The sequence below is a fragment of the Nerophis lumbriciformis genome, linkage group LG32 (assembly GCF_033978685.3).
Source record: "Nerophis lumbriciformis linkage group LG32, RoL_Nlum_v2.1, whole genome shotgun sequence".
NCBI classification, from domain to species: Eukaryota; Metazoa; Chordata; class Actinopteri; order Syngnathiformes; family Syngnathidae; genus Nerophis; species Nerophis lumbriciformis.
The window spans coordinates 1,584,146-1,601,645 of NC_084579.2; the positions used below are offsets into that span (position 1 = coordinate 1,584,146).

Sequence of the window (17,500 nt, forward strand, 5' to 3'; positions counted from 1 at the left end):
CACATTATCATATTCTCATGTCGCCTTGTTATATTCTCATGTCACATTATCTTATTCTCATGTCACATTATCATACTATCATGTCACATTATTACATTCTCATGTTGCCTTGTTATATTCTCATGTCACATTATCATATTTTCATGTAACATTATTACATTTTCATGTAACATTATTACATTCTCATGTCACATTATCATATTCTCAAATCTGTCTGAGTTTGCTCTCAGTGCTGCTGGAGTGATGGCTGTGTGACCCACCAACCTGCCGTGATGACGCACCATTGGGTGTGATGTGGGACCAGCAGGATTGGGTCAGCTGGGGTGACGTCACACGAAGTGGGCGTGGCCTGAACCGGAATCAAAACTGGAAATATGTGGCTGCCATTTTGTTTTGTAGTTCTCTCCAGACAGCCGCCATGTTGGTAATTCCCACGTGGACTCTGCCTGTCTGTCTGCCTGCCTGTCTACCTGTGAGGATGAATGTGGACTCTGCCTGTCTGTCTGCCTGCCTGTCTGCCTGTGAGGATGAATGTGGACTCTGCCTGTCTGTCTGCCTGCCTGTCTACCTGTGAGGATGAATGTGGACTCTGCCTGTCTGTCTGCCTGCCTGTCTGCCTGTGAGGATGAATGTGGACTCAGCCTGTCTGTCTGCCTGCCTGTCTGCCTGTGAGGATGAATGTGGACTCTGACTGTCTGTCTGCCTGCCTGTCTGCCTGTGAGGATGAATGTGGACTCTGCCTGTCTGTCTGCCTGCCTGTCTGCCTGTGAGGATGAATGTGGACTCTGCCTGTCTGTCTGCCTGCCTGTCTACCTGTGAGGATGAATGTGGACTCTGCCTGTCTGTCTGCCTGCCTGTCTGCCTGTGAGGATGAATGTGGACTCTGCCTGTCTGTCTGCCTGCCTGTCTGCCTGTGAGGATGAATGTGGACTCTGCCTGTCTGTCTGCCTGCCTGTCTACCTGTGAGGATGAATGTGGACTCTGCCTGTCTGTCTGCCTGCCTGTCTACCTGTGAGGATGAATGAACCAATGAATGAACCAAGCAATGCAGTTAAAACCATTCAACATTTGTGTTGAATGCACAACCCATCTTTCTGGGTTAAATTAACCCAGCGTTGGTTTGGTCCACTAGTTACCCAGCAGCATACTTGCCAACCTTGAGACCTCCGATTTCGGGAGGTGGGGGGCGTGGTTTTGGTTAAGATATATATATATATATATATATATATATATATATATATATATATATATATATATATATATATATATATATATATATATATATATAAAAAATACTTGACTTTCAGTGAATTCTAGCTATATACATATATATCTTATTACATATATATATATATATATATATATATATATATATATAAATAAGAGAAATACTTGAATTTCAGTGTTCATTTATTTACACATATACACACACATAACACTCATCTACTCATTGTTGAGTTAAGGGTTGAATTGTCCATCCTTGTTCTATTCGCTGTCACTATTTCAGAACACACACATTATACAAATATACATTATAAAATCAATAAGAAAAGGGGAGCTCTAATTTGGGAGTCTGAATTAGGATCAGAAGTTCCTATATAAACATTGCGTACTCACGTCGCCTTTTTGTATTGATTACTGCAGCTGTGCACTGGATTCATTCACAAATACAAACTACAACTCACAAACACTTTAGAGTTAGGCTCCACCATCAGAATGTGTACTTCAACTTATAAAGATCACATGGATATTATTCAGTGAGTTGATTCACCAAAACTAACCTGTTATACAGGAGGAAAAAGCACACAGGACGTTTCAATTGTTCACAGACTGGTCGCGCTCATCAGAATGACCAGACACTTCCGGTCTGCAGGTGATAGCATTCATTTAGGAAGAAACGCCCTACTGCCCACTACTGACCAATGTGAATACTGATAAATGTGTAATGACAGCTCCAAAAACGAATTCAAACCACAAAATAAACTAAATAAATCAACACAAAAATGTGACACATTATGGGTGGGTCACATATGCATGTACAGTAGATGGCAGTATTGTCCTGTTTAAAAGTGTCACAACATTGCTGTTTACGGCAGACAAACTGCTTTACGGGGGACGAAAACTTGACTGCTGTTGTTGTGTGTTGTTACCGCGCTGGGAGGACGTTAATAAAACTGCCTAACAATAAACCCATATAAGAAACCAAGAACTCGCCCTCCATCATTAGCTGTTTATATTGTGGGAAAGCGGACGTGTGAACAGGCTGTCAACACGTCACTCAGGTCCGCATGGAGCTGGAGGGGGCGTGGCCTCCAGCTCCGCCTGGATTTCGGGAGATTTTCGGGAGAAAATTTGTCCCGGGAGGTTTTCGGGAGAGGCGCTGAATTTCGGGAGTCTCCCGGAAAATCCGGGAGGGTCCACTAGTTACCCAGCAGCAAGCCACATTGATTAAATGAACCCAGCGTTGGTTTGGTCCACTAGTTACCCAGCAGCAAGCCACATTGATTAAATGAACCCAGCGTTGGTTTGGTCCACTAGTTACCCAGCAGCAAGCCACATTGGCTCCTTTTCAACACAGCAGTTTTTAGAACTATGCCTGATCCAAGATGGCCGACTTGAGTGCTCAAAGATGTGAGACAAAGTGAGGAGGCGTCACTCCTGTTCCTTGCTGAATGATTACATGCTCAGGACTTTCACCTTCTTCTTCTTCACGCTTCAACACACACACACACACATACACACACACACACACACACACACACACACACACACACACACACACACACACACACACACACACACACACACACACACACACACACACTGCGTCACTGGACCGTTGACCGGACAGAACCAGGCAGTGGCGCCATGTTCTCATTAGCATTTAGCATTTAGCATGATTGTGTTGAACTCAGACTCTTCGCTCCCAAAGTGACATTCAGAATAAAAGAGAGGCTTTTATTTTGAAAAGCAGGTGAAATGTAAAAGAGCAGGTGTAAGTGATCATGTGATGCAGAGGAGGTAGGTATCACTCTGTTTCAGTGTGTGTGTGTGTGTGTGTGTGTGTGTGTGTGTGTGTGTGTGTGTGTGTGTGTGTGTGTGTGTGTGTGTGTGTGTGTGTGTGTGTGTCTTCACTGCAGCTGACCAGCACACAAGCGACGTGTACACCAGAAGCGACGTACACACCAGAAGACGGTCACTGACAAACACCTGAGTCAGGTATAGTTGTTGTTTTTATTCTTAATTAGTAGTCATGTGACTCTTTCATCATGTGTGTGTGTGTGTGTGTGCTCAGGTGCTCATGCACGTACGTGCACATCATAGGTGTGTTGTCAACTTGTTTCACAGCAAATATGAAGTATATAAGTATAGAAATATAATGTATGAATATATAAATATGCAGTATAAATATATACATATGCAGTATATGTATATAAATATGCAGTATAATATATAAATATTCGGTGTAAATATATGAATATGCAGTATAGATGTATAAATATCATGTATAGATATATAAATATCATGTATGAATATATAAATATGCGGTATAAATATAAAAATATAATGTATGAATATATAAATATGCAGTATAAATATATACATATGCAGTATATGTATATAAATATGCAGTATAATATATAAATATTCGGGGTAAATATATGAATATGCAGTATAGATGTATAAATACCATGTATAGATATATAAATATCATGTATGAATATATAAATATGCAGTATGAATATAAAAATACAATGTATGAATATATAAATATGCAGTATAAATATATACATATGCAGTATATGTATATAAATATGCAGTATAATATATAAATATGTGGTGTAAATACAGTATATAAATATGCAGTATAGATATATAAATATGCAGTACAAATATAAAAATATCATGTATGAATATATAAATATGCAGTATAAATATATACATATGCAGTATATGTATTTAAATATGCAGTATAATATATAAATATTCGGTGTAAATATATGAATATGCAGTATAGATGTATAAATATCATGTATGAATATATAAATATGCGGTATAAATATAAAAATATAATGTATGAATATATAAATATGCAGTATAAATATATACATATGCAGTATATGTATATAAATGTGCAGTATAATATATAAATATTCGGGGTAAATATATGAATATGCAGTATAGATGTATAAATATCATGTATAGATATATAAATATCATGTATGAATATATAAATATGCAGTATAAATATAAAAATATAATGTATGAATATATAAATATGCAGTATAAATATATACATATGCAGTATATGTATATAAATATGCAGTATAATATATAAATATGTGGTGTAAATACAGTATATAAATATGCAGTATAGGTATATAAATATGCAGTATAAATATAAAAATATCATGTATGAATATACAAATATGCAGTATAAATATATACATATACAGTGTAGATCTATAAATATGCAGTATAAATATATACATGTATAAATATCATGAAAAAATATCTAAATATGCAGTATAAATATAGAAATATCGTGTATGAATATATAAATATCATGTATGAATATACAAAAATGCAGTATCAGAATATACATATTATGCATGAACATATAAATATTCAGAATAACTATATAAATAGCATGTATGAATATATAAACATGCAGTAAAATTATATAAATACCATGCATGAATATATAAATATGCAGTATGAAAATATAAATATTATGCATGAATATATAAAAAGTCTCTATAAATATATAAATACCATGTATGAATATATCAAATGCAGTATAACTGTATAAATATCATGCATGAATACCTAAATATGCAGTATAACTATATGAATACCATGTATAAATATAATAATATGCAGTTTAAATACATAAGTACTATGTGTGAATACACAAATATGCAGTATAACTGTATAAATACCATGTATGAATATATAAATATGCAGTATAAATATATAAATACCATGTGTGAATACCTAAATATGCAGTATAACTAGATGAATACCATGTATAAATATACAAACATGCAGTACAAATACATAAGTGCTATGTATGAATATATATTATTGTGCAGTATAAAAACACAAATATAGGTGTGTATTGACCAGAAGAAAGTACTACTTGTAATAAATATTTATGTACACTAAGAAGCATCAAATGGATCATCTTCCTCATGAAAAATGTCAATAAAAAGTTGAGGAGTTGAAAGAACAAAAGAGGAAGTGATTATTTGACATGAAGTACATGTTTACATCTGTGTCGTCATGGCGACTGCATGCTAACAGCGCGCTAACAGGTTGTTAGCTCAGTGGCGCGTGAGGTTACAAGTGTTGCCGTGCACCACACACACACACACACACACACACACACACACACACACACACACACACACACACACACACACACTTTGTAGTCAAGGTCATTGTGTGTTTTGTACACACACCAGCACAAACACACAATCATGTACACACAACAGCTTCACATCCTGGCTCAACATCACACTGCTTGGGGGGGGGGGGGGGGGGCAACACTACACTACAGTACTACACACACATTGTAGTACACACACATTGTAGTACACACAACTTTGTACTACACACACATTGTAGTACATGCACATTGTAGTACACACATAGTGTGCGTACTAAAGGTGCAAAGTGGACACACACATTGTAGTACACACACAGTACTAAAGGTGCAAAGTGGACACACACATTGTAGTACACACACATTGTAGTACACACACAGTACTAAAGGTGCAAAGTGGACACACACATTGTAGTACACATACATTGTAGTACACACACAGTACTAAAGGTGCAAAGTGGACACACACATTGTAGTACACACACAGTGCTAAAGGTGCAAAGTGAACACACACATTGTAGTACACGCACATTGTAGTACACACACAGTACTAAAGGTGCAAATTGAACACACACATTGTAGTACACACACATTGTAGTACACACACAGTACTAAAGGTGCAAAAGTGGACACACACATTGTAGTACACACACAGTACAAAAGGTGCAAAGTGGCCACACACATTGTAGTACACACACAATACTAAAGGTGCAAAGTGGACACACACATTGTAGTACACACACAGTACTAAAGGTGCAAAGTGGACACACACATTGTAGTACACACACAGTGCTAAAGGTGCAAAGTGAACACACACATTGTAGTACACGCACATTGTAGTACACACACAGTACTAAAGGTGCAAATTGAACACACACATTGTAGTACACGCACATTGTAGTACACACACAGTACTAAAGGTGCAAAGTGGACACACATATTGTAGTATACACACACAGTACTAAAGGTGCAAAGTGGACACACACATTGTAGTACACGCACATTGTAGTACACACACAGTACTAAAGGTGCAAAGTGGACACACATATTGTAGTATACACACACAGTACTAAAGGTGCAAAGTGGACACACACATTGTAGTACACACACAGTACTAAAGGTGCAAAGTGGACACACACATTGCAGTACACACACAGTACTAAAGGTGCAAAGTGAACACACACATTGTAGTACACGCACATTGTAGTACACGCACATTGTAGTACACACACAGTACTAAAGGTGCAAAGTGAACACACACATTGTAGTACACACACAGTACAAAAGGTGCAAAGTGGACACACACATTGTAGTACACACACATTGTAGTACACACACAGTACTAAAGGTGCAAAGTGGACACACACATTGTAGTACACACACATTGTAGTACACACACAGTACTAAAGGTGCAAAGTGGACACACACATTGTAGTACACACACAGTACTAAAGGTGCAAAGTGAACACACACATTGTAGTACACGCACATTGTAGTACACACACAGTACTAAAGGTGCAAAATGGACACACACATTGTAGTACACATACAGTACTAAAGGTGCAAAGTGGACACACACATTGTAGTACACACAGTACTAAAGGTGCAAAATGGACACACACATTGTAGTACACACACAGTACTAAAGGTGCAAAATGGACACACACATTGTAGTACACATACAGTACTAAAGGTGCAAAGTGGACACACACATTGTAGTACACACAGTACTAAAGGTGCAAAATGGACACACACATTGTAGTACACATACAGTACTAAAGGTGCAAAATGGACACACACATTGTAGTACACACACAGTACTAAAGGTGCAAAGTGGACACACACATTGTAGTACACACAGTACTAAAGGTGCAAATTGAACACACACATCGTAGTACACGCACATTGTAGTACACACACAGTACTAAAGGTGCAAAGTGGACACACACATTGTAGTACACACACAGTACTAAAGGTGCAAAATGGACACACACATTGTAGTACACATACAGTACTAAAGGTGCAAAGTGGACACACACATTGTAGTACACACAGTACTAAAGGTGCAAAATGGACACACACATTGTAGTACACATACAGTACTAAAGGTGCAAAATGGACACACACATTGTAGTACACACACAGTACTAAAGGTGCAAAGTGGACACACACATTGTAGTACACACAGTACTAAAGGTGCAAATTGAACACACACATCGTAGTACACGCACATTGTAGTACACACACAGTACTAAAGGTGCAAAGTGGACACACACATTGTAGTACACACACAGTACTAAAGGTGCAAAGTGGCCACACACATTGTAGTACACACACATTGTAGTACACACACAGTACTAAAGGTGCAAAGTGGACACACACATTGTAGTACACACAGTACTAAAGGTGCAAATTGAACACACACATCGTAGTACACGCACATTGTAGTACACACACAGTACTAAAGGTGCAAAGTGGACACACACATTGTAGTACACACACAGTACTAAAGGTGCAAAGTGGCCACACACATTGTAGTACACACACATTGTAGTACACACACAGTACTAAAGGTGCAAAGTGGACACACACATTGTAGTACACACACAGTACTAAAGGTGCAAATTGAACACACACATTGTAGTACACGCACATTGTAGTACACACACAGTACTAAAGGTGCAAAGTGGACACACACATTGTAGTACACACACAGTACTAAAGGTGCAAAGTGGACACACACATTGTAGTACACACACAGTACTAAAGGTGCAAAGTGAACACACACATTGTAGTACACACACAGTACTAAAGGTGCAAAGTGGACACACACATTATAGTACACACACATTGTAGTACACACACAGTACTAAAGGTGCAAAGTGGACACACACATTGTAGTACACACACATTGTAGTACACACACAGTACTAAAGGTGCAAAGTGGACACACATATTGTAGTATACACACACAGTACTAAAGGTGCAAATTGAACACACACATTGTAGTACACACACATTGTAGTACACACACAGTACTAAAGGTGCAAAGTGGACACACATATTGTAGTATACACACACAGTACTAAAGGTGCAAAGTGGTCACACACATTGTAGTACACACACAGTACTAAAGGTGCAAAGTGGACACTCACATTGTAGTACACACACAGTACTAAAGGTGCAAAGTGAACACACACATTGTGGTACACACACAGTACTAAAGGTGCAAAGTGGACACACACATTGTAGTACACACACATTGTAGTACACACACAGTACTAAAGGTGCAAAGTGGACACACACATTGTAGTACACACACATTGTAGTACACACACAGTACTAAAGGTGCAAAGTGGACACACACATTGTAGTACACACACAATACTAAAGGTGCAAAGTGGACACACACATTGTAGTACACACACATTGTAGTACACACACAGTACTAAAAGGTGCAAAGTGGACACACACATTGTAGTACACACACATTGTAGTACACACACAGTACAAAAGGTGCAAAGTGGCCACACACATTGTAGTAGACACACAGTACTAAAGGTGCAAAGTGGACACACACATTGTAGTACACACACATTGTAGTACACACACAGTACAAAAGGTGCAAAGTGGCCACACACAAACAGGATGTGGTGAGTGAGCAGAGGACAGTGTGTGAAACACTCCAAGTAGTTCCCATAATGCATGAAGTATGTGCTCATGACTTCAACACAACAGGAGATGCAAATATAATCATTGAACACTCACAGTGCGATTTATCAAGACTGAAAGTCTTGTTGTGTGCGTACAAACGTGCTGAGGAGGAGGAGGCGTGTCTCTCTACACACTAACCTGCTGGCCTGGACCAATCACACGCCTGGAAGAGCAGCCACAGCTGACTTGTGGGGGGAAGAGCAGAAAAGAGAGACGGCAGATCAACTGGTCTAAAAAGGAGCCTATATAAAGGCTAGAGTATACAAATGAGGTATATATACTGTAGGTATATACAGTATAGCTATATATGTATATAGGTACATAAAGGTATATTAAGTATAGTTATATATATATATATTTACATATATATGTATATAAGTATATAAAGGTGTATATACAATATAGGTATATATATCTATATAGGTATATAAAGGTAAATAAAGTATAGGTATTAGAGATGTGCGGTTTGCGGACACAACCGCGGAGTCCGCGGATTATCCGCGGGTCGGGTCGGGCGGTTGAAATAAAAAAAAATTAGATTTTATCCGCGGGTCGGGTCGGGCGGTTGAAATTAAAAAAACTTAGATTTTAAATAGATTCAGGCGGGTGGCAGTTAAACCAATTGGTAAATATATATACATAGTTAAATGTTGTTACCCACATACGAAAAACGAGCAGGCACCTGCAGCATATGCCACAACAGAAGAAGAAAAAAAAAAGAGATGGACACTTTTACGGAGCGGAGAAGGGACGCCTCGCCGGGGTCCGGGACCGAGGCCCCTTCCCCCGAGAGGGCCCCACCGGGAGCCGTAGCTGAGGCGATCCGCGAGAAGGGCCCGACGCACGTCCAGGGTCACCACCGCGCCCACCGCACCGACACCCCGCCTCATCCGCCTTCGCCGCGGCCGGCGTCACACGCAGCAGGTAAGCAGCTTACCTGCCCGCCACCCCCGTGGCCGGGGGCTCGTAACAGGGGTCACTCCGCGCGCAGTGCGCTCACGAAAGGGGTGGGGCTCACCCTGGTTGGTATAGACAGCAGCTAGGACGGTGGCCATGGAAGTCGGAACCCGCTAAGGAGTGTGTAACAACCCACCTGCCGAATCAACTAGCCCTGAAAATGGATGGCACTGGAGCGTCAGGCCCATATACCCGGCCGTCGCCGGCAGCGAGACGCGCTTGGAGGTGCGCTCAGCGCGGCTCCCATATGATTGCGCACTGGTGTGCGTCTGGGTCGTGACAGCGTGGCACGCGAATGTCTGTGCAGCATTGGATCAGTCTCCTTTCTTTAACAGGCAAAAGCTTTATAACCTCACTAATGCCTTGCATCGTCTATATTAGATATATAACAACGGGCGGGTGCGGTTCTGATCAAATGTTAGATCGGGTGGATGGCGGATGGTTGACGACTTTCTGATGCGGTTGCGGATGAAATAATTGCCTATCCGCGCATCTCTAATAGGTATATATACTTCGGTTGTACTTGTATTGCGCTTTTCTAACTTTTTAAGGAACTCAAAGCGCTTTGACACTAATTCCACATTCACCCATTCACACACACACTATGTAGGTATATAAAGGTATATGCAGTATAGGTATATAAAGGTATGTACAGTATAGGTATATTTATAGGTATATATGTATATAAAGGTATGTACAGTATACATATATATATATATATATATATATATATATATATATATATATATATATATATATATATATATATATATATATATATATATATATATATAGGTATATCCTGTGGTTCTTTCTGGCTACAAAGATGCTCTTGTGGGCCCGGTAGTCTGGTTAACAAATCTTTTCTTTTCACAAGCAGTGTGGTTTTGCTTTCCAGCTAAATGTCTCTCGCTCTCATACCTCTGCTCACCAGCAACTGCCACCGCGTCTCTCGTCCCGGCTGCTGCTGATAAGGGCGACAGGTGATTAGATAACAAAGCCCCCAGCTGGGCAATCTACTCACCTGCCGCTGACTTCGAGGCCGGTCCTTACACACCCCGCTCCACGGCAGGCCCGCAGACCACACCCCCCTCCACAATATACTTTATACACACTATTTACACTTTTGTAGTACATGTTAAAAGTACAGTCTTGTGGTAGTAGAAAGTATTTGTGTTGTTGTGTGACGTTTGTGTGTTTGCGTGTCAGGATGCAGACGAGCTACAACAAGGTGTTCGCTAGCGATGAGGCAGCGGCGTCCAGGAAGCAGCGCTACGTGCGCAAGGAAGGAAACTGCGAGGTGGTTTTCCGCCACGTGCCGGCCGAGTGGCTCCTGTTCGTGACGGACATCTTCACCACGCTGGTGGAGATCCGCTGGAGGGTGATGTTCCTCATCTTCGCCCTGTCCTACATCTTGTCCTGGCTCTTCTTCGGGATCCTCTTCTGGGTCATCGCTCTGGCTCACGGGGACACGCAGGACCCCAAGACGGCGCCGTGCGTCTACGAGGTGCGCAGCTTCACCGCCGCCTTCCTCTTCTCGCTGGAGACGCAGACCACCATCGGCTACGGCGCCAGGGGGATGTCGGAGAACTGCACGGCGGCCATCTTGGTGGTCACCGTTCAGGACGTGGTCAGCTGCCTGATCGACACCTTCGTCATCGGGGTGGCCGTGTCCAAGATGGCGTCCGCCAGGAAGCGAGCGCAGACGGTGGGCTTCAGCAGCTGCGCCGTCATCAACCTCCGCGACGGCCACCTGTGTCTCTCCTGGAGGGTGGGCGACTTCCGCCGCCACCACCTGGTGGAGGGCACGGCACGCGCTCAGATCGTGCGCTCCGCCGTGCACGCCACCGGCAAGGTGGACATGACCTACGAGGACCTTCGCCTCCAGCAGCCGGACATCGTCCTGGTCACGCCCACCACCGTCTGCCACCGCATCGCCGCCAGGAGCCCGCTCTACGGGATGAGTCCGGCCCGGCTGCGGCGCTCCGACTTGGAGGTGGTGGTGTCCTTCACCTACACCGACGACAGCACGGGAACGCTGCACCAGAGCCGCACCTCCTACACGCCGCACGACATCCTCTGGGGACACGTCTTCCAGGAGATGATCCGCGCCGGCAGGAGGCGCTACACCGTGGACTACGTCCTCTTCCACCAGACCGCCAAGGTGCTGATGCCCGAGCTCAGCGCCCAGGCCTTCGAGCTCAAGAAGCGCTCGCCGCGGCCGGGCTCGACTCCCGAGTCACGTCGCCCCGGCAACTTGCTCCACCCGCCCGTGGTGACGGTGCGGTCGGCGAAGGAAGACCGCCGAGCGGAGACCATCTCACGCCCTCACGTGCTACCACCATCTGACATGCTAACGCCGCCTGTTGCGCTAATGCCCCCTGACATGCTAATGCCACCTGTTGGCCTAACACCATCTCACATGCTAACGCCGCCAGTCGCGCTCATGTCACCTGACATGCTAACATCGCCTGTTGCGCTAATGCCACCTGATGCCACACGCAGAGAAATGTGACGCCTCACTTAGCCAACATCAGCACCTGACATGCTAGCACCACCTGTTGCGCTAACACCATCTGACATGCTAATATCACCTGTTGCGCTCACACTATCTGACATGCTAACGCCCACTGTTGCGCTAACGCCATCTGACATGCCTGTTGCATTATCGCCACATGACATGCTAACACCACCTGTTGCGCTGACATGCCAACACCGCCTGTTGCACTAACGTTATCTGACACGCTAATGCCGCTTGTTGTGCTAACACTATCTGACATGCTAATATCACCTGTTGCGCTAACACCATCTGACATGCTAACGCCGCCTGTTACACTAACGACACATGACATGCTAACGCCGCCTGTTGCACTAACGTTATCTGACACACTAACGCCGCTTGTTGTGCTAACGCTATCTGGCATGCTAATATCACCTGTTGCGCTAACACCATCTGACATGCTAATGCCGCCTGTTACACTAACACCATCTGACATGCTAATATCACCTGTTGCGCTCACACTATCTGACATGCTAACGCCCACTGTTGCGCTAACGCCACCTGACATGCCTGTTGCATTATCGCCACATGACATGCTAACACCACCTGTTGCGCTGACATGCCAACGCCGCCTGTTGCACTAACGTTATCTGACACGCTAACGCCGCTTGTTGTGCTAACGCTATCTGGCATGCTAATATCACCTGTTGCGCTAACACCATCTGACATGCTAACGCCGCCTGTTACACTAACCACACATGACATGCTGAAATCACTTGTTGCACGAATGCTATCTGACACGCTTACGCTGCCTATTGTGCTAATGCCATCAGGCATGCTACTATCACCTGTTGCACTAATGCCACATGATATGCTAACACAATTTGTTGGGCTAACGCCATCGGACATGCTAACGCTGCCTGTTGCGCTAATGCCACCTGATTGGACACAAAGCTATATAGCCAGGATGGAAGTGTAACATTAGCATTAGCCACTTAGCACGAATGAAGAGTTGTCACATTGTTTTGGTGTTGTGGACACCACTGATCCAGGTCAAAGGTCAACATGCTGATGATGAAGAGTGTGAGTCCAGCGTGTTGACAGCAAACATAAGATGATGTAAGATAAGTAGGACAGGAAGTGTGTTAGCAGTCAATAAAGTCACAATGTTGATAGCAAAACATGAAATGGCTGCAGGGTTTCACAATAAAAGCATGAAGGCTGAGTCAGCAGAATGTTATTTCAAAGATGATCAGTGCTTCCTAGACCGCATCCTCAGGTCCAAACATGAAGACCTGCAAGACCCAGATGAGGAAACAGAAACCTTGGGAAGGGACCTGAGATCTAGGACCTCTTCTGGGAGCAGGACTCAGCTAGCACCTCCTCCAGACTGCTACCTGCCCAGAAGTGATCCACGTGAATGATGACACATCTTAGCCACACTTTGGAGGTGATGAAGCATCCAAGATCACCTGCTGAAACTCATTGGCTGCAGGTGTGCTAGCGTAGCTCCGCCCCCGGACTGGGAAGACCAGGTAATGCAACAGAGAGCAGATACTGTAGGGGGCAGCAGAGCAGCCAACACACATAACACATACATTATCATGTTCTCATGTCACATTATCATATTCTCATGTCACAATATCATATTCTCATGTCACATTATCATGTTCTCATGTCACATTATCATATTCTCATGTCAAATTATTATATTCTCATGTCACATTATCATATTCGCATGTCACTTTATTACATTCTCATGTCACATTATCATGTTCTCATGTCACATTATCATGTTCTCATGTCACATTATCATATTCGCATGTCACTTTATTAGATTCTCATGTCACATTATCATATTCTCATGTCACATTATCATATTCTCATGTCAAATTATTATATTCTCATGTCACATTATCATATTCTCATGTCACATTATCATATTCTCATGTCACTTTATTACATTCTCATGTCACATTATCATATTCTCATGTCACATTATCATGTTCTCATGTCACATTATCATATTCTCATGTCACATTATCATATTCGCATGTCACTATTACATTCTCATGTCACATTATCATATTCTCATGTCACATTATCATGTTCTCATGTCACATTATCATATTCTCATGTCAAATTATTATATTCTCATGTCACATTATCATATTCGCATGTCACTTTATTACATTCTCATGTCACATTATCATATTCTCATGTCACATTATCATATTCGCATGTCACTTTATTACATTCTCATGTCACATTATCATATTATCATGTCACATTATCATGTTCTCATGTCACATTATCATATTCTCATGTCAAATTATTATATTCTCATGTCACATTATCATATTTGCATGTCACTTTATTACATTCTCATGTCACATTATCATATTCTCATGTCACATTATCATGTTCTCATGTCACATTATCATATTCGCATGTCACTTTATTACATTCTCATGTCACATTATCATATTATCATGTCACATTATCATGTTCTCATGTCACATTATCATATTCTCATGTCAAATTATTATATTCTCATGCCACATTATCATATTCGCATGTCACTTTATTACATTCTCATGTCACATTATCATATTCTCATGTCACATTATCATGTTCTCATGTCACATTATCATATTCTCAGGTCACATTATCATGTTCTCATGTCACATTATCATATTCTCAGGTCACATTATCATGTTCTCATGTCACATTATCATATTCTCATGTCAAATTATTATATTCTCATGTCACATTATCATATTCGCATGTCACTTTATTACATTCTCATGTCACATTATCATATTCTCATGTCACATTATCATATTCGCATGTCACTATTACATTCTCATGTCACATTATCATATTCGCATGTCACTTTATTACATTCTCATGTCACATTATCATATTCTCATGTCACACTATCATGTTCTCATGTCACATTATCATATTATCATGTCAAATTGTTATATTCTCATGTCACATTATCATATTCTCATGTCACTTCATTACATTCGCATGTCACATTATCATATTCTCATGTCACATTATCATGTTCTCATGTCACATTATCTTATTCGCATGTCACTTTATTACATTCTCATGTCACATTATCATATTCTCATGTCAAATTATTATATTCTCATGTCACATTATCATATTCGCATGTCACTTTATTACATTCTCATGTCACATTATCATGTTCTCATGTCACATTATCATATTCTCATGTCAAAGTATTACATTCTCATGTCACATTATCTTATTCTCATGTCACATTATCATACTATCATTTCACATTATCATATTCTCATGTCACTTTATTACATTCTCATGTCACATTATCATATTCTCATGTCACATTATTGTTATATCTATCATTGTATATCCTAAATGAAGTGGTGCCCCCGTGTGGCACCCAACTATCCTGCAGGGACAACACACACACACACACACACACACACACACACACACACACACACACACACACACACACACACACACACACACACTCACACACACACACACACACACACACACACACACACACACACACACACACACGCACACACACACACACGCACACACACTTTTGTATGCACATTAAATCAATCGACAAATCCTGACTTTGGAGCAATGTTCACGGACTCTAGTATGTGGCTCTCTATTAGATGCAATGTTATCGGGACCATGATTTATGTCATCACTTGTTCACACCTCCTCATATGGAAGATACTTTTCCTTCTTCCCGTCTCAAGAAGGCTAGAAATACAAGAACACACACACACACACACACACACACACACACACACACACACACACACACACACACACACACACACACACACACACACACACACACACACACGCCTCATCAAACGTTCCCATGCTTGAATGATTATTAGCAGCACATGCGCACTCTCATCCTCATCTTCGTCACGTGATTGTTATCTTCATCCTCCCTCATCTGTGCTCCCGTGACGTCACGCGGCGTTAGCGACTTATCAAAAAGTTTCGGTGTCCCCCGTGCGCGGTGCGTGCCCGCCACAGTCCGCGTGCACGCGACGGCGTGCTTGGAGGGGGTGGAGGGGGAGGAGGGAGGGAGGGGGCGGGGCCAGCTCCTGCATGGTGTTTATAAGTTTGGGACCGGCGATCAGACGCAGCACCGAGACCCGGTTCTGCAGACATGACCGCTGAGAGAGTGAAAAGGACCCGGCTCACACCGAACCGGACCTGACTTCCGTGCACGTGCACGAGCAACAGGTATAGACACGTTTCTGGACTTTAATGACGTCATGGTTCTGCTTCTTTTGCCGCCGGTCTGAACTTGGTGACTTTTTACAGGGGAAACAAAATGTTGACAAAAATATGTCGCACGTGTGTGCGTGTGCACGCGCGTGCGTGATTGCTGCAATCCCCACCTGTTAGCGCGCGCGCGTGTGTGTGTGTGTGTGTGTGTGTGAAGAAGTTGTTGCGTGGTTCTGTGAGGTCCAAACAAGATGAAGATGATGATGGTGATTATGAGAATGATGAAGACGCCCCCAGAGCAGGTCCTGCATGGCGTCGTCGTGACGACCGGCACTAATGAGAAGTGAACCCTCCCAGGACTTCCCAGCAGGAGGTCCCGGGAGGTTCTGACAGACAACAAGCTGTGGCCCCTCCTCCTTTAGAGAGCTCCTCCCACCTTTGACCTCTGACCCCCTGTTTGCGATGTCGTGCGTAAAAAGTCTGCCCTTGTCAAAGCAGCGTGTGCCTAATCAAGTGTCCACTCTTTGCAGACCACCCGGACAAGGCCACGCCCCCCCCCCTATGAGAGAGGAGTGACCCCGCCTCCTCGCTTAACACCAAGGAGGCCCCGCCCCCCCCCCGGGCGATGGGCAGCGTGCGCGGAGGATCCTACAGCGCGGTGTCGTCGGAGAAGC

The 17,500-nt window shown here is 42.5% G+C and overlaps 2 protein-coding genes across 4 annotated transcripts in view; both read left to right on the top strand.

The window, feature by feature from the left end:
- Positions 1-2,863: 2,863 nt before the first annotated feature.
- kcnj16a (potassium inwardly rectifying channel subfamily J member 16a) lies at positions 2,864-13,785 on the top strand. 3 transcript variants are annotated; one of them, XM_061927194.2, is made up of 3 exons: positions 2,864-2,995; positions 3,141-3,219; positions 11,270-13,785. In XM_061927194.2, exon 3 carries the CDS (start codon positions 11,271-11,273, stop codon positions 12,573-12,575), a length of 1,305 nt encoding a protein of 434 aa, XP_061783178.1. In that variant the 5' UTR covers positions 2,864-2,995; positions 3,141-3,219; position 11,270; the 3' UTR covers positions 12,576-13,785. The 3 variants fall into 3 exon arrangements, with proteins under 3 accessions (XP_061783178.1, XP_061783179.1, XP_061783180.1); XM_061927195.1 differs by having other exon boundaries at positions 2,952-2,974; XM_061927196.1 differs by having other exon boundaries at positions 2,961-2,981.
- A 2,948-nt stretch (positions 13,786-16,733) lies between these two features.
- kcnj2a (potassium inwardly rectifying channel subfamily J member 2a) overlaps positions 16,734-17,500 on the top strand; it is a 2,251-nt gene continuing 1,484 nt past the window's right edge. Inside the window, exons 1-2 of the mRNA XM_061926649.1 lie at positions 16,734-16,841; positions 17,357-17,500. The exon at positions 17,357-17,500 is cut by the window's right edge and continues 1,484 nt beyond it. Of these exons, the coding sequence (XP_061782633.1) occupies positions 17,452-17,500 (49 nt within the window). The 5' untranslated portion in view covers positions 16,734-16,841; positions 17,357-17,451. The remainder of the gene's footprint in view (positions 16,842-17,356) is intronic.